Source organism: Staurois parvus, unplaced genomic scaffold (assembly GCF_062004578.1).
Source record: "Staurois parvus isolate SC_StPar_1 unplaced genomic scaffold, SC_StPar_1.0 ptg000696l, whole genome shotgun sequence".
Classification (NCBI taxonomy): domain Eukaryota; kingdom Metazoa; phylum Chordata; class Amphibia; order Anura; family Ranidae; genus Staurois; species Staurois parvus.
This window is the reverse complement of record NW_028318492.1, coordinates 11,156,373-11,179,071: the sequence shown is the minus strand read 5'-3', so window position 1 is coordinate 11,179,071 and position 22,699 is coordinate 11,156,373. Positions and strand designations below refer to the sequence as shown.

At 39.0% G+C, this 22,699-nt stretch overlaps 1 protein-coding gene across 1 annotated transcript in view; it reads right to left on the bottom strand.

The window, feature by feature from the left end:
* Positions 1 to 3,046: 3,046 nt before the first annotated feature.
* LANCL3 (LanC like family member 3) overlaps positions 3,047 to 22,699 on the bottom strand; it is an 84,914-nt gene continuing 65,261 nt past the window's right edge. The window contains exons 2-5 of the mRNA XM_089653020.1: positions 18,138 to 18,261; positions 14,571 to 14,768; positions 11,817 to 12,024; positions 3,047 to 6,664 (exon numbers count right to left, since the gene is read on the bottom strand). Of these exons, the coding sequence (XP_089509146.1) occupies positions 6,505 to 6,664; positions 11,817 to 12,024; positions 14,571 to 14,768; positions 18,138 to 18,261 (690 nt within the window). The 3' untranslated portion in view covers positions 3,047 to 6,504. The remainder of the gene's footprint in view (positions 6,665 to 11,816; positions 12,025 to 14,570; positions 14,769 to 18,137; positions 18,262 to 22,699) is intronic.

The following is a 22,699-nucleotide window of genomic DNA, read 5'->3' as shown; positions in this document are numbered from 1 at the left end:
GAGAACAGAAGGTATGTAATTACAAAAGAGAAAAAGGGTATATATTTATTTATTTTTGTATCCATGCATAAATGTTTTGCCTTTTATTTCTATTTTAAACTGATTGTTTTACAAGGTGAGGGTAATATTAATTGTATATAATCTATTCACAGAGGGAAACAAACAAACCACACATTTCTGTGATGCTTTTCAGCAGATACTCACACAGGGGATTATTACTTCCTTTGCAGAGGGGGATGCTTTTGGCCCCATCCCCAGCTCCATCCTCACAGAATTTGATTGACACCAGCAGGAGCCAATGGCTCCCTCTGCTGCCTCTGAGTCCTGTCAGGACAGAGGAAGAGCAGCAATGGATCGAGAGAGGGCTGAGGTAAGTATTTAGGGGGGACTGAGGGGAGCTGATCATTTACCTTAATGCAGAGAATGTATTAAGATAAAATAAAAAAAAACTCAGTACTTCAATATCAGAATTGAGTTCACTAACCATGTAATGTTTTAAAGAAGAATTTGTAGAAGCAAAAAAAGGAAAAGAAGAAAATTAAGGAGGTTAAACAGATCAGGATTAATTAGACAATAAGGCAACACTGTACAAAATCTTTATTATTTTTTTTTACAAATGATAATTCTTCTTAGGCTATCTGTAGTGCACAGAAATGAAAAGATGATGTGCAACATAAACCTGCATAAAAAACCCTGTTAGCAACCATACCTGGCAAATATAGAAAAATAAAACAATATATATAAAATAAGAAGGTTTTTCGCAATTAATTGCTGAAGACAAGGCAAACATTACATTAAGGCTACACTAATCTATAAATACACAGGTCTACAATAAACATTTGAGTAGATATTAATATTTCTTTACATAACATTAAACAAAAAATGAGGTCATGTTTTTAAACAGACCTATACTAAAATAAATTCTGTGTTACAACAATATATACCCTACACATTAGAAATACAAATTAATAACACAGCTGTAAAACTCTAGTTTTGCTTAAAAAGATAAATCAACCACTATTAAATCAAGCAACCTATTCCAAGGCACTGGTCACATGGTTTCTGCTGCTACAGAAGATTTTATCAGGACACTGCTCAGAAAGAACATCCAATCAGTGCCTCTGCCTGAACAGTCTCCTGAGATTGGTTCTTCAATATCCTCTAGCAGAGATCACATGACTAATAACTCAGCGTAGGTCATGTGATTGGGCACTGGCCAACGCAAGAAGCCCAGTACTGCAAAAGTAAACCTTACAAAGACTTCACTGGTTTAGTGATCAACCTGAACGGTTTTAAAAGTTAATGAATACTGTTAGTGGAAATGTGGTTTAATAGCAATCTAATTCATTAAGGCCATGTAATGTTAGGTTTTCACACTGTGCTGGGTTTAAACTACATGTGTTGAAACAAAAGCAATTCTTAACATACGATGCACAATATAGTACCTGAATATATTCCTTCTTTCCTTGCAGCAGGGATTATTTATAAATAGTAATGAAGAAAAATTGCATGTATTGACCAGCAGAAGATTCCAGTTAAAGTGGTTGTAAACCCTTACATTTACCCAGTGAAGTGACTGGCCTCAGGGGATAGAGAGATGAAACAAAACCTCCTACATAAGTTGTACTTGTTTATCTGCAATATTCTATTGTCTACAGTCATTCAAAGTGCAGACTTTTTACAGCTTGTCTGAGCTTTCAAAAAGCAGGGGGCGGGGAGCTGAAATTAGAAATTGCAGAACTAAGTAGGGACTGCTGAGAGCTGACTGGAGGGAAGAGACACACCACCTTCACACAACACACAGGAACAGAGTTGAAGCTGCCAATTACAGGCTGTGTGTTGGAACTCCCTCCTGTCAAATTTTTTCTCTTGGTGTCAGAAAAACTTGTCAGAAGTGATTTATGCAGATGGCAGAGAAAAGAGGCAGCAGACAGACATTAAATTTAGTGCTCTTAATTGAAACATGTATACAATATAGAAGGATATTCTTTGTCCATATTTCATGTCTGAGGTTTACAATCAATTTAAAGTCTTCTAGTACAGTTCCCGTGGGTAACACAGACTCTTCTCCCATTACTGATTAATAAATGAACACTGATATGATTGAAAATGGATTATATCATATGGACACAACTAAGTTACTTACTTTTACAATAATCACCGGTTACCAATTCTGACATTTACCAATTAACTGCAATAGCTAAACTGAAACGACTCTTTGTGCACATGGGGTGTAAGTGTGGTGAACAGAGACCAAACAGACTAAACAAATGCTACTTAGTGCTGGATCACCAGTCTGGAATTGCACTTGAAACATAAATGAAGTTGAAAAGAGTTGTGTGTATCTACACAGTAGTCATTGGCTGCACTTTATTTGATTTGGTACTTTATATGGACCTGGCACTTTATATTTTGAACTAATGTGTGTGTTTTTAGCTACTGATTGGAAGATTTACAGCACTTCACAATATATATTATTAATTTGCTTTGTATAAGAAAGTGTCATTTTTGATGTAACTTAGAGATACACATGCAATTTCTGAACTATTAACTTGCATTTTGAGCAATATGAAAATAATTTTGATGTTCTATAACTTGTTGCATGATATGGTATAGGTTAGGGATCATTGTTTTTGAGCACTGCATTTGTGTTTATAGTCTGAAGCTTGCCATACACTGCAAAGTGAAAAAAAACAAGAAGCGCACCAACCTTGCGCATTACCTCAGTAACCAAAATTTATTAGTAAAGGAATGGTACTCACAAACAGCGAATAAAAACAGGCATGTAAGTCCTCCAAGGGACTTCAGAGACAAGAGGCCAGCGCAAATCCCATCATGGGGGTAGACACTCAGTACAATCTCTTTGTCCAATGGTGGGACAGCTGTACTGAGTGTCTACCCCCATGATGGGATTCGCGCTGGCCTCTTGTCTCTGAAGTCCCTTGGAGGACTTACATGCCTGTTTTTATTCGCTGTTTGTGAGTACCATTCCTTTACTAATAAATTTTGGGTACTGAGGTAATGCGCAAGGTTGGTGCGCTTCTGGTTTTTTTCACTTTGCAGTATTGTTCGGGCTTCCCCAGCCTTGTTTTGGAGCTGCACGACCTTTCATGCTCTGGTGGTCGTTTCGTTTGGGTTTGATTTCACCTACTCGCCTCCGGCCTGGGTTCTGGAGCGCAGGAGGAATCGTATTTTGTCCACTGGCTTGCCATACACTGACAGCCTTCAGCCTTCTTTAACAAAGCAGATGAATTTGCAGTGCTGGCTATTGTATTCTGACAGCTGTCAGCCATCAAAATGCTTGAACAGTAGCTGGATCTGACTGGATACAGCTGCGGTTCACTTACAATTTTCAACCTGGCTCCTTCAGTTTTTCAATAGAAGGATGTTGGTTGGAAGGATGCAGTAGAGTCACCCACAAAGCAAACTTTTTCCAATTCATTAAAGTGGTACTAAACCCACAACAGTAAAATCAGTCTGTATATGCAGTTAAGCATGCTTGTTATACTCACTATGGAACCTAAGGGGTTAATCCTCTGCATTGTGTAAAAATGCAGTTTGATCCTGGCTTCTCTGATCCTCCCCTTCTTCCAGTGCCCATCTTTTATCTCCTGATAAGGCATATCGTGTGGAGTCACTCTGCACATGGTCAGTTTGGTGTGTATTACTAGAAAGGCTGTTTTATTTTCTTGGGAGAGTGCATGTGATCAGCACAGTGCCAATCAGCACTGTCCATACAGAGGTCAGGGGTTCTGCATCCTCCTAGAGCAGAAAAAAACCTCCTCCTACAAGCTTTAAGCAGTGCACTGCTGGACACTGATAGAAGTCACAAGACTGCTCTAACTGCTGATGAGAAAAGGTATTATGCAGGGTCCCGGGTTTAGTAACACATTAAGAACCGTCCAAAATTCACTCAGTGTATGACCAGCTTAAATTTCTTTGCTACTTAGCGATTTACGTAACTTCTTATTGATAGCTAGTTTTAGCATGAATGCAATGATTGCACTAAGAAACATTTTCAGGCTCTGAGAGTAAAAATAGCCCATGTTGCCCTAGCCTGAACAGCAAGATACACAGCAGTATGTGGTCAATACCCAACGATTCACAGTTATGAAGAGTTACTTGCTACTTTAAAGCTTGTTATTCTTCAATGCTCCTCTATCACTGCAGAAATGAAAAAGGCATTAAAAGCATGTTAAATGCCTGTAGTAGCACAAATCATAAATCTACCTTACTACAAGTGCATTGGTGAGAGGCCCTAACCTTACCCCAACTGCTAAAGAGTCAAGACCAATAGAACTTTCAGTTTCAATTGGCTAAATACATTCCAGGTGAATAAAAACAAAAGATTTGCAATATCTTACAGTTTGTTTTCTTTCAGCCACAGTCTGCCAGAAGCTGCATAGTGGGACCCTTGCCAGCTCTAGGAAGCTGTGATCTCTTTGCAGAGCTCTTCAATCAATGAGGTACAGGAGCTTTACTGATTGCAAAGCTAGAGGTCTGCATCTGAAGGAGGCTTACTGGACCTCTGCAATGAGACCACTGCTTACATACAGAGAACAAGAATCCTTCTCTGCAGCTGCTGGCTGTGGACAGGCTTTTCTACTCAGGCTGGTTTAGAGAGAAAGCAAATACTAAGACATGAAACACTCTTTATTTGAATGCACCTCAAAAAAAATAGCTAATCTAACCTAAATAAAATAAACTCAGAAAATGCTGAACTATAATGTACCTGCACTTTGTTTTGTGAATCTCTTATTGGCCTTGCTTGTCAATTTCCAGACACTATTACTCAATCTGATACCCTGGTGATGGTGCCAAGTCCTATGATTTCAGAATTATGGCAAAGATAAGTCCATGGCATTTCTGCCTATTTAAAGTGACATTAAACTCTGGTTAAAAAAAGAAAATCCTATTTAAGTATTGTATGTTCCTAACTGAAAAAGAATACCTTCTATTTCCCTGTTAGAGGGTGCTAAGTTCATTCTCTACTAAACCTAGGGCCATAACCACCATCTTCTGCTCACTTTCAAGATTAACTAATGACTATGGTCTGTGGCAGGGGTGGGCAACTGTGGCCCTCCAGCTGTTAGTGAACTACAAGTCCCATTATGCCTCTGCCTTTGGGAGTCATGCTTTTAACTGTCAGTTTTGCAATGACTCATGGGACTTGTAATTCTACAACAGCTGGAGGGCCACAGTTGCCCACCCCTGGTCTATGGGATTTGTAATGTGCAAAGAGCAGTACACATGACTACAGCTAAAGTGCAAAGCTCAATTAAAAAACGGAAGTGCTAAGTTCATTCTCTACTAAACCTAGGGCCATAACCACCCTCTTCTGCTCACTTTCGATATGAACTAGGGACTATGGTCTATGGGATTTGTAATGTGCATAGAGCAGTACACATGACCACAGCTAACGTGCAAAGCTCATTTTAAAAAACAGAAGTTAGAAGGAAAAGGAGTGGTTCAGGAGCTCATTGAGGAATTTACGAGGAGGCAGAAAAACACAGTAAGAACCAATTTCATGAGAAATAGATTACTAGACTATTAAGTGGATTTGTATAAATTATTTTTGAAAAATAAGGATATCGTTTAGTGTCACTTTAATATTACTCTGATTTTTTTCTTTTACTAAGATAGCAATTTTATACAAAGTTAAAATAAAAAAAAAGAAGAGATTATTGTAATTGTCTAATCATTCTACAGTTCTCGAATTTTTATGTAAAGTTTTACTTACCTCCACTTCTCCAACTTCCTGACTCTTCCGATGGGCCAATAAGATAACCTTTTACATAAAACGGGGACAGAGGAAGCAAGACAAGGTGGGACAAAACTATGCTTTTAGAGCCAAGATTTACATATGAATACAGCTGTCTATATTTCTGGATTACTAATCATTTTGGCACATGGTTAGTCACTAAATACAACCTGTGCTTATGTTTTGTTATCGTAAGATGAGTGCTGCAACTGCAAGTAATGCACAAAAATGTACTCTATCCATTGCACAGGTTTTGTGTTTGCTAGGCCTCATATTAGGGCTCTCAGATGTGTAACTAGGAACCTCTGTAGTTTGTATAACCAGTCCCTGCTTGCTTTGTTCTTCCTTTTTATGAACCACTCCACTGCTGTCTATTTCAGGTCCATACCTATGATTATATGGCCCAGCTTACCCATTTCCTGTGCCAATTTTGATAAGTATTACATGTAAGAATCCAGCTCTATTGCCAATAATAAGCAGATATCACAGCTATTTATAACAATACATCTCTTGTTTCCCCATTGTGAGACTGTGGCTATCCCTCAATTCTTCTGTCCCCATGGCTCCAAGCTAGTCACCCCCAGTTACACCACACAGTTATAACATTATCCACTAACAAATAATCAAATCTGATATCAGTTCATACCTGTCATACACAAGGACATTGTCCCTAATCATCAATGCTCATATTTGAAGAGCCTGCAAAAATCCTCACGTCTGGTTCATAACAGCAAATGATGACTCTACACAAAGACATTAAAGAGTGGGAATTCAGCCTGGTTAGGCTGTAGTATATCAACCATAAAACAGACTGTTCCTGACAAGCCTTCATATAGACTGCAGATGCTTTCCACAGTGCATGATCCAGCTCTGAACTCATCCGAGGACAGAAACTCTGCAAACCTAAAGAAGACAAGAACATACAAACAGATAATCTAAAGAATGCATAAAAGAGATTTTTGTAATTACAAAGTACATAATGAAAATATGCAGAAAAATATACATACACAAATCATATAATAACATTTAAAAACTGTCACAAGTTTAGTGGCTTCCAAAAAAAAACAACATTCATAATTTAAAAAAAAATAAAAAGTACAGCGAGGAAGCACAAAAGTGCCATAGCCCAACAAGTTTTCGTGTGAATGTCACACTTTAGCAGGGATCTTGTGGTATCTGTTTGTGGTTCAATAGCTTTATTAATGAGAGTAATCTGACTATAGCATCCGTTTACTAACTGAACATTTAGGAGTCTATTTATGAAAAATCTGCGCAGCATTCATACAGCCACCACGAAAAATCCTTGTAATGTTCTGTGCATTTCTTATGACCGTCAGCTCCAACTAGTGGCCATAATGGTATATTTTCCTAATTGCAGCATTGCAGGAAAATGCCATAAGGGCCCATCTTAGATTATGCAGCAATCAGCAGCAACATCTCTTGAAGGGCAAACCCCAGCCAAACAGTGACGAAAATAGAGACCTGTAAGGAAATATGTCTTATTTAACTGGCATCCATGTGTATAATGCCTCCATTTCTAGATGTGTGAACAGTTAGTTTCGATTTTGAGTTTTGTTTGTAACTTCTTAGTTTCTATTCTCAGTAAACAGAACCACCTTATATGGTATTCATCAACCATTTGTTTTTTCTGTTTTACAAGTAATGTGGAATGTTCCATTGGTCATCCTAAAATTAAGCAACGCCTATTGAGATCTGTATAATACTGCTTGCACGCATTAAACTTTCAGAGATTTCGCATTTACACTTCGGTGTCTGGAGCTTTATTTTTCCCGGGCCTGATGGTGAAAATAATCGAGGATGGTTGGGCTACGGACAGGAATTGATCTTTTCAAGACCTACTGGTAGAGAGACTCTAGAAATCATTTTAAGCTGATTCAGATAAGTCTACATAGGTTTTTGATGTTTCTTTTAAGAAACAAAGGATTTTTTTTCCCCCAGAGTTGGGCTCTAATTAATATTATTCCTTACCCTTTGCTAAAGTTATTGGCCTTTTGTATACCCTTTTCAGGGCCACAGTTTTTATTTATGGGATAAGGATCAAGTATGGTGTGTTAAAAAAAACCTTGCTATATGTTCCATGGACAAAGCACCCAATACGTGTCTGTGTAGGTATGAAATTGTATGCACTGTTTTTGAACAACTATATTTAAAATGACAGTAAACAGTACACTCTCCAAAAATAATCCATGCACATCCTCTACCTAATGGCCCTTTAATCCGTTTTTATGAACTAATTTCTTACTGTGTTCTTCTGTTTCCTTGTAACACCCTCCGTGAGCTTCTAAACTTCCCCTTTTCCCCTTATTTCCACTTGTTTGGAACAAGCAATGCGTGTTAGTTGTGGTCATGTGCACTGCTCTATGCACATTACAAATCCCATGGGTTAGGGGCTATGGCCAGTCCCTAGCCCATCCCAGCAGTGAGCAATAGAGGGTGACTACATTCCTACATACAGTAGGATCATGGAGAACAAACGTAGACACACTCAAACAGGAAGTCAGATCACAGCAGCAAAGAAAATTAATTTGAAGATTTTGAGGCTGAGAGCAATAAAAGGTACTTTTTTTGAGTTTAAAATTTATACTTGAATAGAAGTTTTTTTTTAAGCAAAGTTTAGTGTCACTTTAAATAGTGACATATAATAAAAGGTGTATGCATTCAGATGCCTGCCTTAACTGTTATGACTTGGTTAACCACATATCACTGGCTGTGATCATCAGTACTAAAACTACCAATCTCTGAGATTGGAAAGTACCTATATGCTCTGAGATTAAAATGAAATACTGCAACCCCATTTTCATTGGTTACAATTTATTTAACATAAACATGAGTAACTATCTATTGAAATCTTCCGGATAAAGAACATCCCAAATGACTATATTGGAAGTACACCCTAGATACCTACAGACAGTACTTTTATGGGGAATCTACAGCTGTATGTGCAATAACAGATGACCATCTTACAACAGAAGTCAACTGATGACCCTAAAAACATAATACATATGGAAAAAAGTGCACAGTGTAAGTACAGTAAAACGTTTAATCACAGGTCATCAGTTAAAACATACCACATGTAAAAACCTACCATGGCACTGAGGGCATATAGACATTGAGTATCCAAGAAGCTTCAGCCACTTATTGGTCTTGAGCTGAGTTGTATGGAAACCATGCAGAATAAATATATGAATGTATAGCATGTATGAAGTTGACTGAAATCATTTGCAAGTGAGCAACGTTCCTAGCTTACTCTAAGACTGATAAGCCACTGTAGGCTCAGAATACTCATTCATTTTATATCCTCAGACCCCTTTGGATCACAACAAAAATCTTGATTAGTGTTTTAGGAGCTATTGGTACATTCATATTTACAATTACTGTTAAAGTGTTACTAAACCCACAACAGTAAAATCAGTCTGTTTATGCAGTTAAGCATGCTTGTTATACTCTCTGTGGAACCTAAGGGGTAATCCTCTGCGCTGTGTAAAAATGTTGTTTGATCCTTTCTTCTCTGATCCTCCCCTTCTTTCAGTGCCCCCCTCATATCTCCTGATAAGACATAGCATGTGGAGTCACTCTGCACATGCTCAGTTTGGTGTGTATTGCTAGAGAGTGTTTTTTTTTCTTGGGAGAGTGCATGTGATCAGCACAGGACCAATTAGCACTGCCCAGACAGAGGTCAGGGGTTTTGTATCCTAGAGCAGAAAGAAAACTCCTCCTACAAGCTTTAACCAGTGTTCTGTTGAAGTCACAAGACAGCTCTAACTGCTGATGAGAAAAGGTATTTAGCAGTTTATATTTACTAAAATAATTGCATTTCCATGTTGTGTGTACTGTGGGAGACCAGATATAGTGAATGCAGGGTGCTGGATTTAGTAACACTTTCAGGCTGCTTGTTGGTCATCATCTTTGCCATTCCAATATACTTATAGGACTAGAACTTTATGCTCATCCTCATGCACATATATTTTCCAAGGCTGGTCTAGGTTGTATATAAAGAAAGGATTATTTAGCATGTTATTAGATTGAACTTTTGTTACTGATGGGGGCGCCACAGTATTTAAAAACAAATTTATGTTTTATTTGATTCCCAGTAATTACAAATGTAATTGTATTTACACTGCAGGCCCACAAAACTATCAGTAGTGCATCATTAAAAGAAGGATGCGATATTTATTGTAGAGCTCCAAATAAACAATGAATTACAATGCATGTTCCTGTGGAATGAGGCATGTGCATCAGAAACAGGGAGATCCCTGTCTTTGACATATCACATGAATGTCAAAATATGTGTGCCAAATAACTGAAAACATTGCACATATTTTATGTGCAAAGAATAAGCATATTGTTGCACCAAGCAGTAGGTGGAGCAGGACCCCTATGGCAAAGATGTATAACGGGAAGTATATCTAAATTGTTACTAGTTAATTAAGAATGATTCTGTTTAGTATATTTTTAAATGTATGTTTGATAATTATTAATTGAAATTTGGGCTTCTATTTGATTACTTTGAATGGTAATAGCATGATAATAGCGTTTCGCATACATCCTTCTTATTTGATATTACACTGACAATTGCAACATTGATTTTTCTGACATTTGCTGTCAAAATTATTTGAAAAAAAAAAATTTGAAAAAAAAGTTCTAAAATTCTATGCTTTACTTTAGTTTCAGAAGTCAGATGCTTTTTGCATGATACATCATAGACACCTGAGGTATGCCTACTAGGGCTGCACCGATACCATTTTTTTTAACACCAAGTACAAGTACCAATACTTTTTTTTAAGCACTCACCAATACTAATTACCAATACCTATTGCCTAGGAAGAGTAGGTAGAGAGGTGGTTAGGTGGGGCTGGGGAGAGGTCCAAAGGGGAGTAGGGGTAAGTGAGGCCAGGGTAGCTGAGGGTAGGTTGGTATAATAGTAATAATACTAATATTTAAGTGAATAAATATATAAATAAATAAATTATTATTTAACAAATTAATAAATGCAAAAATTATATCCAATGACCAGTCCTTCTAGTGTATATTCCTTAAAGTACAGATGTTTTGAACTGAGATAATATGTAGTCTGTGCATAAAGGAAGCCTAAAATACCGCTCTGTATACCGTGCCAAGCTTGTGTGTATCACACAAACATGGGAAACACTGAGCAAAGGAGAAAGCTAAACAAAGTTCCAGCCAATAGGAGTGATTAACTTAATTTTCACATGGAATTAAGGTTGTCCACTCACATGTCCAGGAGTGTGGAGAGGATCCCGGATGGATGGCTCAACAACAAGCTCCCGGTCCAGGGTAAGGAAAGGAGATGTAACAGTCAGGAAAAAAACAGAGCAGCAGCTAGAGGAGAGCTGCCCGCAACCACTGTTGACAACCAGAAAGCTGCTGGACCATGCAGGATGAGAGACCCGCTAGGAGAACCCTGTGCAGCTGGTGGGAGGGTAGGAGGAGGAGGGGAAGGCACCCGGCAAAGGTGACAACTGGTGGGAGGGGTGGAGAAGGAGGGGAACGCACCCAGCACAAGTAACAGGGGAAGGGGAATCCTGGTGACAGTTGAAATGTCAATGGTTGTTAAGGACACAGTGGCCCTGCTCCTTAACAACCAATAATTACCAGCATTCATTTGTTTACATTTCAGCTGTCAGTGGGGGAATCCCACTGACAGCTGAAAAAAACAGAGCCTGAAGGTATCGGTTTTTAGTATCGGACCATTTGCATGAGTACCAATACTCGTGCAAATGCTTAGTATCAGCACCGATACCGGTATCCGGTATTGGTATGGGTGCAACTCTAGTGCATATGCAACTTCACCCTATAAACCGTGATCATTTTTTTTTGTGACAATTTTGCACATAATGTTCCCATTGCAATTTCTCACTCTGGGCCTCCGATCGTTTATTGGGCCTTGAGTGTTTTCCCAGATCTCACATTCCTACACTTTTAAGTGGGTACCACAGTGGTCATATAGGACTTTATTTTTAAATTGTGTGTATAGACTGTGTGTGTGTGTATATATATGATTGATGACACTAACCTCTGCGCTCTGTATATATACTTGGAGTTGCCAGTAAGTCTATAAAGCAACAGAAACACATAGGCGCTGCCTGCAACTCCATGACAAATACCAGGTCCTTTCTTGAGAAGACCTTTCTGCCAGGTCAGCTCTCCACAACGAATGCACGTATCCAGGTAGCATGGCTTTTTTGAGAGTAAATATGCTTTTGCAAAAAGATAAGCAATACCTAAAAAACAGATATGAATTAGTTGCATTAAAAAAGCATGGACTCTAAACAACAAATTAAAATGTTAACCTACTCAAAACTCAGAACCAGGGGCAGACTGACAACTCATGGGGCCCCTGGGCAATAGGGGATCATGGGGCCCCTGTGTCCTTGCCCAAACTCAAAAAAGCCTATGAAAAAGGTACCAGGGGCATCTCATGGGGTGCCCTACTGACCCCGGGCCCTCGGGCAGTGCCCGAGTTTCCAAATGGTCAGTCCGCCCCAGCTCAGAACACCACCATATCCTTACAGCTTTGGTATTTGAATTTATCATGAAATTACCATATAACAATTACTATTACGTCACAAACAAACAAACGTTAGAGACATGCCTACAAGAGCCTACAATCACCTGACAGTTTCCATAAAGACTTGAAACCTTGTCTTCATCCTATTTTGTAAGGGCACAACCTAACCCGATTATATGTAAGAGTGCTGTACATTCACCAAGATTACCATTTGTTCCTGAGAAGCATCCCACAGATAGTAGGTGATACAGTTCTGGGCTGAAGCCAGATACATGCTGTAGAGTTGATTTACTAAAACTGGAGAGTGTGCATGGTAGCCAATCAGCTTCTAACTTCAGCTTGTACAATTAAGCTTTCACAAAAAAAATTGGAAGCTGATTGGTTACTATGTAGATCTGCACCAGATTTTGCACTCTTCAGTTTTAGTAACTCTACACAAGTATGTCATAATCATGGAGAGAACATGGAGAGCCAAGATCTGAAAAGAAGATCTTTCACTATCTAAGAAGTCAATAGTTGGCTGAATCTGGTATAACCCCACAGCTAAGTAATTAATCGTGCATCTTTAGGTAATGCTACTTGAAGCTGGTGAAGGTCAAGTTGTGCTGGCATCTTTTCTTATAATCTCTTTCCTAGTAATAACATTGATAATAAATCCCATTTATGCCAGTCGGGTGAGCAAATTGCCAGCTGGGTCACAACTCTAGGGCATGGAGATGGACTTGCAACCTCTTCTATGATGTTCCTAAAGCTAGATATAATGTTTGCATAATATTTAACAAAATACTATGTTAACAGCTCCTGACAGTGGCATCTGCTTCCTGCCTCCTGAAGACACACTGAAGTTCAACAGCAACCTGGCGGGATTACACAGAGAGACGTGGTGGAGTCCATCGCAGCGGGTATCTCCCCATGCTATGCAGAGATCATCGGCTCCACTATCCTAGTGATCTTTGGCTCCACTGTTCCTGCACTCTGCTCGTATCCCGGATGCTGATTGTGGGAGTTTTTATATATAAGTGCTTTGCATTAAAGTCTTCTTGATTTTATCCACGCAGATCTGGCGCCCTGCTGTGTTCTTTTCAACAGCAACCTGCACTAGGTAGATTACATCATCTTATTCTCATGCATCTTGTGAGTCGCCAATTGTGATTGTTAATCGCTTCCCATCCATCGATGTATGTTGCCAGATTGGAAGGGTAATATCTCGGTCATTGTTGCAGATGTAGCGATGATCAAGATAGATATACTGCACTTAGTTGGTTCCCTCTGCTGTTTCCTTTATGGAGTTAGGTTCCAGTATTTTTCCTACTTAAAAGAGAAGTTGAGAGTTTTTTCTTTTTTGTAGAAATGATTCTTTTTTAGGTGGGTGCAGCATAGGTCCAATCCTGCATCTGCACAACCCCCCCCCCCCCCCCCCGTGTGCTCTAAGACTGAGAACTAAGTGATCAAAGACCACTGATCGCCCAGTTCTCAGTGTACTGTGAGCAGAGAGCTGGTGACTGTTAGTCACCGGTCTACGCTCTGCCCCAGCCGCCCTCACTGGAGAACCGGGCTGTGGAGGGGGTGGGAACGGCTGACTCAGGCTCTCAACAGATCACTGAGAGGCTGAACCAGGTGCTGGTCCATGGATCTGGGTGGATCCCAAATTTAAAGTCGGGAACTTTCCTCAGTCTGGTTCGGCTGAGTGAGCTGTCGGCTGAAAAGAAGTACAGCCAAAACAAGCTTTGGCTGTACTTCTCCTTTAAAGTCCGTCTAAAATTATGTGTCTGTCTAAGTCTACTCTGCTGCATGATTTCACTGAAGAACTAACAGTACTGTCACTCTGTTAAATGAAATGTAATTGAGAGCAGAATCAATAGCTAATACAATTATATGTTACAGGCAGGGCTCAGAAAAACATTAGATTTTTGCCATACAGCAGCACTGTGGTATGGTGGCTAGCCCTTCTTTCTAGCAGCACTATGGTCCTCGGTTTGAACTCCAGCCAGGATACTACCTGCGTGAAGTTTGCATGTTATACCTGTGATTATGTGGGTTTCCCTCCCCCACTCCAAAAACACACTGGCCCTAGTACATAGAAATAGGAACCTTAGACTGTATGCTCCTTGAGGGAAGGGACTGGTGTGAAAGTACAATATGTAAATTGTTGATGCTATATAACTAATAAATAATAGTTCCACTTTAAAAAATAATCACAGTCTCATATAAAGAAGTACTATATATGAAATATGTATAAAAGAATAATGAGTAGCTGACCAGGGGCTCCATGACACCAGTGAACAAGCTCATTTTCACGTTCTATGACTTCCCCCAATTCTGGTGGCCAGTTGCAGTTTTGTTCCTGATTCACAAGAAAATCCACACTTTCCCAAACAAGGTCTCGGTCAGCTGGCTGGAGGTAGTCCTGATAGGACAATAGCATTTGCAGTATGGAGGAAAGACCATGTGCTGCTCCTGAAATATCAGAAATTAAAGTGCTTAAAGTGTTGTTAGTAATTCATAATGTATACATGTCATCTTCAATACTGCTTCAATACCCATAATACCTTTATTTAATATGTTCCTAAAGTATTCCCACTTTTCCTCAGTGTTCAATGTTTCTAAGATTTGGTCCCATTTAATATCCTGTAGTATTGAGCATAGTTTAGAAAAGTTGGCTCTTTTGAAGTTCAGTGTTTTTGTACTACCCTTGTACCTCCTTATCTTATCATTTATACTGAATGTAATTAGCCTAGTTGTTCCCCAACTTATCCTGTATCTCCACATCTGCGACAAGATCTGTGTTGTTTGTAATTAACAGATCTAGCAATGCATTCTTTCTTGATAAGGAATCCACCAAGTTGTCCTGTATGTCATTTAAAAGATGACAGGTCTTATATGAGTGAGCTGTTCCCTCTGCCCAGTCAATATCTGGATAGTTGAAGTCCCCCATAATGATGAGATTGCATTGCCTTGCCCCCATTTCTACCTGTGACAGGAGATCCAACTCCTCTTCACCCTTCAGGTTGTGAACCTGTAGCACATCCCCATTATTGTTTTCCCACATGTCTCTTCCCTTTAGAGTTTCACCCACAGGGATTCCACCTCACCCTGCACCCCATTTGCAATGTCATCCCTCATGTTTACTAGCAAATCATTTTTGATCTACAGGCAAACCCCTCCTCCTCTTCTACCCTCCCTGTCCCTCCGATACAAGGAATAGATGCTAGACAGATGCTAACCAATCATGTGAGCTATCAAATCAAGTTTCTGATATTCCTACAAAGTCAAAATCCTCCTCATGTATTAGCAGTTCCAGTTCCTCCATTTTGTTAGCTAAACTTCTAGCTTTTGTGTACATGCCTCTTAATTTTGTAGCAGTGCATATTATTTCCTTCTTAGTATTTATGTGGCTATGATTGTGTATTATGGTTTATGTATTATGGTTATAGCACCCTCTGATCTTTGTTTGTTGATGGCTATTGCTTCCTCTAATCCCTGCCCCCCCCCTGCCACCTAGTTTAAAAGCCCCTCCAACTTTTTGGCCATCCTCTCCCCCAACACAGCTGCACCCTCCCCAATAAGATGAAGTCTGTCCTTACTATAGAGCCGGTATCCGACTGAAAAGTCTGCTCTGTTCTCCAGGAACCAGAAACCCTCTTTCCTGCACCAATTCCTCAGCCACTTGTTAAGTTATCTTAGCTCCTGCTTCCTATTCAATACCCCATTTGCTCCCACTACAGGTACATGAATACCGCAGCCTTTAACCTCCTCCTGACCATGTAACACATATATGCAGAGACAGGAAAAGTTGCCTTAATGTCCAGTCTCCGACAGCTCTTACTTGGAGCTTATGAGCAGGAGACAGCAGAATCTGCAACCAATCATGTGAATGCTATGAGAATCAATCATCAAAGCCCACTGAAAGGGCTGCCTGAGGAAGCAGCAAGAAGGGGTTAGGGGAAGCCTAAAACGTTTACTGTACTTTATAGATATACACATTTAAAGCTAAAACGTTTTAAAGTATCTTCATGTTTTAAAAACCTTGTTTATCTTTTAAATGAGCAATTTGCATTCTCTAAGCATGTAAAACACCCACAAGCCAGAACCATCCTGTCTTTGCTAGGCTATACAAGACATGATAAAGTTAAAAGCATCATTTTATTTATGGCAAGAAAAGGTACCTTTTTGTTCTCAAAAATATGATGTTATTTAGTATTGCTGATGGGTATCTACAAGGTCACATTCCGTTGCAACTATTAGAATATTTTGCTTTTGTGGGCCTCTCTAGCATAGGCTGCAAAGGGAATATTTTTTCAACGTTTACTGATGGGGCATTCTGATACCTGCAGATTAGTCCTAAAATTTATTTTTGCACAAATGTAAAATCTGTATAATCACTACATCTCTACAGTACATGCAGATTTCACACATTTTGCCTCTTAACAATGCTGAAAATTCTAAAACTGATCTGTTAATCCAAAAAGAAATGCAGTGATCTCCCACCTTCCTGACAACAGTACCTCTGCTGCAAGCAGTGTTGTCTATCCTGCCCAAATTCTCCTGCGTTGGTTTACAAAACACCTCACTCTTGTGCTACAGAGATAAAGAGAGAGGGAGGTGATCTGTAGTTTAGAAGGGAGAATTTAGGTACAGCAGACAATGCTGATAAGGATTTCAGTGCAGTTCAAACAGCAATTTAGAAGTGCACTGCATTTCTAACAAAATTAACAGAAATACAGATATTTTTCTATACTTGCTGTGTTTTTAAAGAGACGAACCTGGGGAAATGTGAATGTATTGCAGATATGTATTGCATTCATTTTATATTTTAGAATGACGTACTCTTAAAATTGAAATTAAAGGCAGATCCTGCTCTTCTTGGGTTCCCCGCTGGCGCTCCTGACCCCTCCCTCCTGTATAGTGCTCTCATAACAAGTTGCTTGCTCCCGAGCCGCTGCTCTGTGTGTACTTTCACACACGGAGCTCAGCTCAGCCCCACCCTCACTCTCTCCTCATTGGCTCACTGGCTGTGATTGACAGCAGCAGGAGCCAAGCAGGAGCCAATGGCTACTGCTACTGTCTCAGCCAGTTTGGAGGGAGAGACCCGGAAGAGCTGAGGCTCTCGTGCACATCGTTGGATTGAGATGGGGCTCAGGTAAATTTTAGGGGGGCTGGAGGGGCTGCTGCACACAGAAGGTTTTTCGCCTTCATGTATAGAATGCATGAAAGTAAAAAAACGTTGAGCCTTTACAACCACTTTAAATGCATTTTCCCCATTTTTATCTTTATTTATATAACCCCCTTGAACCACATATTTTTAGATAGATTGTTCACAAATGGGTAAATGTAAAGTGATCATCAGCTACCATCAGCTACCACTTACTGGCAGAAGAAATTGGAGATCACTGGAGTAGTGATTTCCAGCTTCTCGGTTCAGGTATGGTATATACATATTTGCATTGGTCCAAAAGCTGGACAAATGTAACTGTGTATAAAATATCCATACCTGGAATTCTTTTTTTAATATGTATGAAACCCATTAAAGAAGGCAAGATGAATTCAATTGAAAATGTACATTCTATTATGTTGGGCATGGTACCATTTTTCTAAACAAGCCAACTGCCAGCAGGTGTGCATAAGAATGAAAACAAAGCATGTGTGAATTTGGATGTATTACTGTTTGATCATATCAGATTGTGTGCTACATTGTGCCACTAAACACACATACAAAGTAGATATTTGTTGCTTATGATGGCTTACATTGCCTTGTACATGAAAGTATTCATCCAGATAGAGCACAAGAGAAATAGATATATAGAGTGCTGCCTTTTGTTTTCTCACCCAAGTATTCAGTTCCATAGTATGAGTACATCAAAGGGAAGGGCTTCCTTTTTTTACTTGAGTACTGTTTGCCAGATTCCAAGATAGCGTGACATATTGACCTGATCTGAGCGGGCTTTAAAACCTGTTGGAAAAAAACATCGTCCTTTACTCAGAGCAGAAACACATTTCTTATTGTAAGGATATAATACCCATGAGCTGCCACAAATAAATGATAAGCTGCTGCAAGCATCTAAATGTGTTCCCACATCAATAAAACTCACCAAGAATAGTGCTGCACTGCCCCCTAGTGACCCAAAAAAATACACTAATAATAAATAAACACCCTCCTGAGCATCAAACCCAATGTGTAATAGAATAAATCTGTGAAACAAGTAAAGTCAATATTAAATTAATAATAAAAAAAAACTGGTTGTGCCACTAAATTAAATTATAAGTGAAATATATCTAAAAAATCCATCAAAATCAAGTAGCAATAAACACCTGGCTGAGCTGAAGAAAAATGTCTAAAAAACAACAAATACAGTAAAATATGTGAAACGTATATCAGAAATAAAATACAATCACAAAAGCAGTAAGCACCTGGCCGAGCTGTAATAAACACCTGGCTGACCTAAAGCATAAAGTGTGAAAATCAAAAACAGTATTAAATAATTGTAAAACAAATGCCAGCCCCCCCCCCCCCCCAGTGGAATAGATATGTGATGACGCAAGAAAATGTTCAACTGGGCTAGATATTCACAAAAAGTGTGTGTTAAAAAAAAACATAAGCAGTTCTACTCAATATAGAGAACAAAGATACATGGTGAATGATAGATAACACTTCATAAAGTGCAAAATGTAGTCCAAAAGTGATATAATAGTCTCTTTCTTCCAATATTTAAAGTAATGCACCAGAGAATTCAACAGGTGTGCAAATCTATGGTGCTCCTCCACCTTCAGGCATGCCTGCTCACCCTAACTTATATTATTTATGTTATATCACTTTTGGACTGCATTTTGCACTTTATTGAGTGTTATCTATCATTCACCATTTATCTGTTTTTTGTATATTCAGTAGACCTGCTTATTTTTTTTTTTAATACACACTTTTTGTGAATATCTAGACCAGTTGAACATTTACTCGATTTGTCACATATTTATTCCACTGTGGGGCTGATTTCTCAGCCAGGCATTTGTTTTACAATAATTTAATACTGTTGTTGTTGATTTTCACACTTTATGCTTTAGGTCAGCCGGGTGTTAATTATAGGCTGGCCAGGTGTTTATTGCTACTAGATTTTGGTTTATTTTTTAAATATGTTTCACTTATCATTTGGATTTAGTGGCTCAGCCAGTTTTTTCTTATTTACTATTTGTTTCACAGATTTATTCTATTACACATTAGGTTTGATGCTCAGGAGGGTGTTTATTTATTATTAGTATATTCTTTGGGTCACTAGGGGGCAGCGCAGCACTATTCTTGGGGACATTTCTTGTTATACTCACATTTATTTCTTATTGTGGCTACACATCAGTGTAAATGTATTTCCCAAAGTGGCTACATATTAGTGTAAACCAATGGAATGGCTCTAACCAATTAACTAAGTTTCATGTAAATTTATTGTATTATATTAGTATTACCTAAAACAAAACTCCAGCCCAAAAAAATAAAATAGATGCAAATGAAAAGCCCATTCAAAAATAAAGTTAAAAAGCAGCAGCTGTAATAATTTCTCCTGTAGTAGTTTTTTTCCGCCATAAGGTACCCTTAGTCTGATGGCCATCATCGTTCAAGCTATCTCCTGAGAGCCCAGAATGTCTTCAATCCACCGCAGCCTGTGACTGCACAGTGAAAGGAGAAGCAGTACAGTGATGAGCTCATATCTCTGTCACTCTGTTTTCTTCTCTTACCACCTTATCCCTTCTTGCTGATTCTTCCTCACATATCCCAGCCCTGCACGAGGCTGATACCAGATCACATTCAGGTAATTATACTACTTGCATATCAAAAAATACATTAAGGGCTGGTTCACACCAGAACACAGTGCGGGAAAGGTACCTTCCATGCATGTTTCCCACACCAAGCTCAAAAAAGCACTGCCTTTGTGATCTGCTGTGGTTGACAATGTAATGTTAATGGCACCCCAAACGTAGACTGCAAACACAGTGCATTTGTGGGCAAAAGATCTCATAGTACCACAGTACCATGGTGCAGCACAATTTTGAAAAACTGTGCATGCACTACTTTTTCTGCATTCTGGCGCAATTTGCAGCTCATTGAAATTAATAGGCTACAAAATCACACCTCACCTGAACAAGCAGAGTGTGGATTGTGTCCCTGTGCAAGTAAGGTGTGAACTGACCCTAAATGCACTTTATGGTCACAGCATACACTTTCATTTTATAACATCAGCCTTGTAACAACAATACAAGCAAAAGTTATTTTTGACAATCCAATATAAGCTCCCTCTTTCATTTCATTCACTAAGCTCTAGAGCTTAGTGAATGAAATGACGCTCTGCTGACCTTCATCTTCCAAGTTAAGCAAAATTTCACCGCATTTGCCAAGCTCTAAGGAACGTTCTCGTGCAAAATAAACAGCCGATTTGGTTTTAGTAAATCAACTCCTAATTCTAACCATTTGCCGCCCAACCAATAGCCATTTGGTGGCCGCAAAAATGCACTAGCTTGCCGGGTGGACGACATTTAGCGTCCTCCCGCACATGCGCAGTTTTTGCGTTTGCAGAGCTGTGCAGCGGTGCGATCTGTCACCGGCCGTGTACCTCGGACACGGCCGATGACAGATCTGAGTATCGGCCCCGTTGCCCGTACCATGTGACCTGCTGTGACCAATCACAGCAGGTCACATGACAGTTGTATACAATGGATGGCTTCATTCATGCCATCCATTGTATACTAGTGTCTAGCTGTGAATGGTCACAGCGATCACATGCACATGTCATGTGATTAGCTGTGGCCAAATCAAAACTAAGCAAAAAAAAAAAAAAACCCTGAATGAATCGATGTCATTCAGGTAAATGCTTGCTTATAGCAAAGTAATTCTTTGCTATAAGCAAATTGTGTAAAAAAACAAATACTGATCACTTCCCCAAAGTAGTACAATGTTACTATGGTAACATTGTACTACTTTGGTCATAGTAAAATATGAAAAAAATCTTTAAAAAAATACAAACAAAAGTAATAAAAAATTAAAAATAATAAAAAAATATATATATTTTTTTTTTCATGCTGTCACCAGTCAGTGTCCCTGATCACCGCCATGCCAGTTATATGATGATGCTGTACTGCACTGGTGACAGTATGTAAAAAAAAAAATATTGAAAAAATATTTTTTAATTTTTCATTTTCTGAAAACTTATGACAAAAAATACAACTTCAAAAAACTCGCCATTCCTCTTATGAAGTACGTTGAACTGTCTACTTTACAAAAAGGGGTCATTTGGGGGATATCTGTACTGTTCTGATATTCTTGGACCTCAAGAAATTAGATAGGCTGTCAGTACTTCAGGATTGATCAATATTCAGATCTATACCATAGTTTGTGAACTCTATAACTTTCCTACAAACTAAAAAATACATCCTAATTTGGGATATTTTCACCAAAGACATGTAGTAGAATACATCTTGGCCTAAATTTATGAAGAACAATTATTTATTCGTAAACTTTTATAACAGAAACAAAGAAAAACGTGTTTTTTTTCCAAAATTTTTGGTCTTTTTTTGTTAATTTCACCCGGCGGTGAATAAATACCATCAAAAGAAAGCTCTAATTGTGTGAAGAAAATGATAACATTTTAGTTTGGGTACAATGGTGTATGACTGCGCAATTGTCATTCAAAGTGTGAGAGTGCTGAAACCTGAAAAATGGCCTGGGCAGGAAGGTATAAAATTGCCCGGTATTGAATTGGTTAAAATATAACTAAAGGCAAAACTTTTTTTTAGTTTTGGATAAAGTGGAGAAGGATTAGAACTTCTATCGGGTTTTTATTGCTGTCTGTGCCCCCATTAGGGAGATTCACCCTCTCTATTTGTCCTGTTTACTGTTATCATCAAAAGTGAGAGTAAAAGAAAATCACAAATTTTGGGTTGACATCATAACAGTAATAGAAGGGAAATCATCCAATGGGGACATTAGTTCTGGTGACCCTCGTGACACCCCAGAATTCCCTCTTGTAACAAGCGTGCACACAGTGAAGGACGCAGCCTCCATTTTGTTAAGAATCTCCATTTTCTCCCCTCATTCTTCCCCTCTCCCTCTCTGAGAGGCACAGTGATATATGGCAGTGTGTGTGTGTGTGTTAAAAGTGTCACAGGCAGAGCAAAGCAGGGAACCCCAGAGCTATAAAACATTTCTGAGTGAAATGCTGGGTTGTCTACCAGAGCTGTACAATTTAGCACCTTGTAAAAAGATAACGCAGCCTTCCCAGGAGTTCAAAAAACATTCCAAGGAAGCACACCAGATAACTTTTTTAAAAATCCATTTTTCCCCTATGTCTCATATCTTGGAATATGAGAGACATAAAAACCAGGCATATCGTCAGATTGGCCAAGAGGAGATG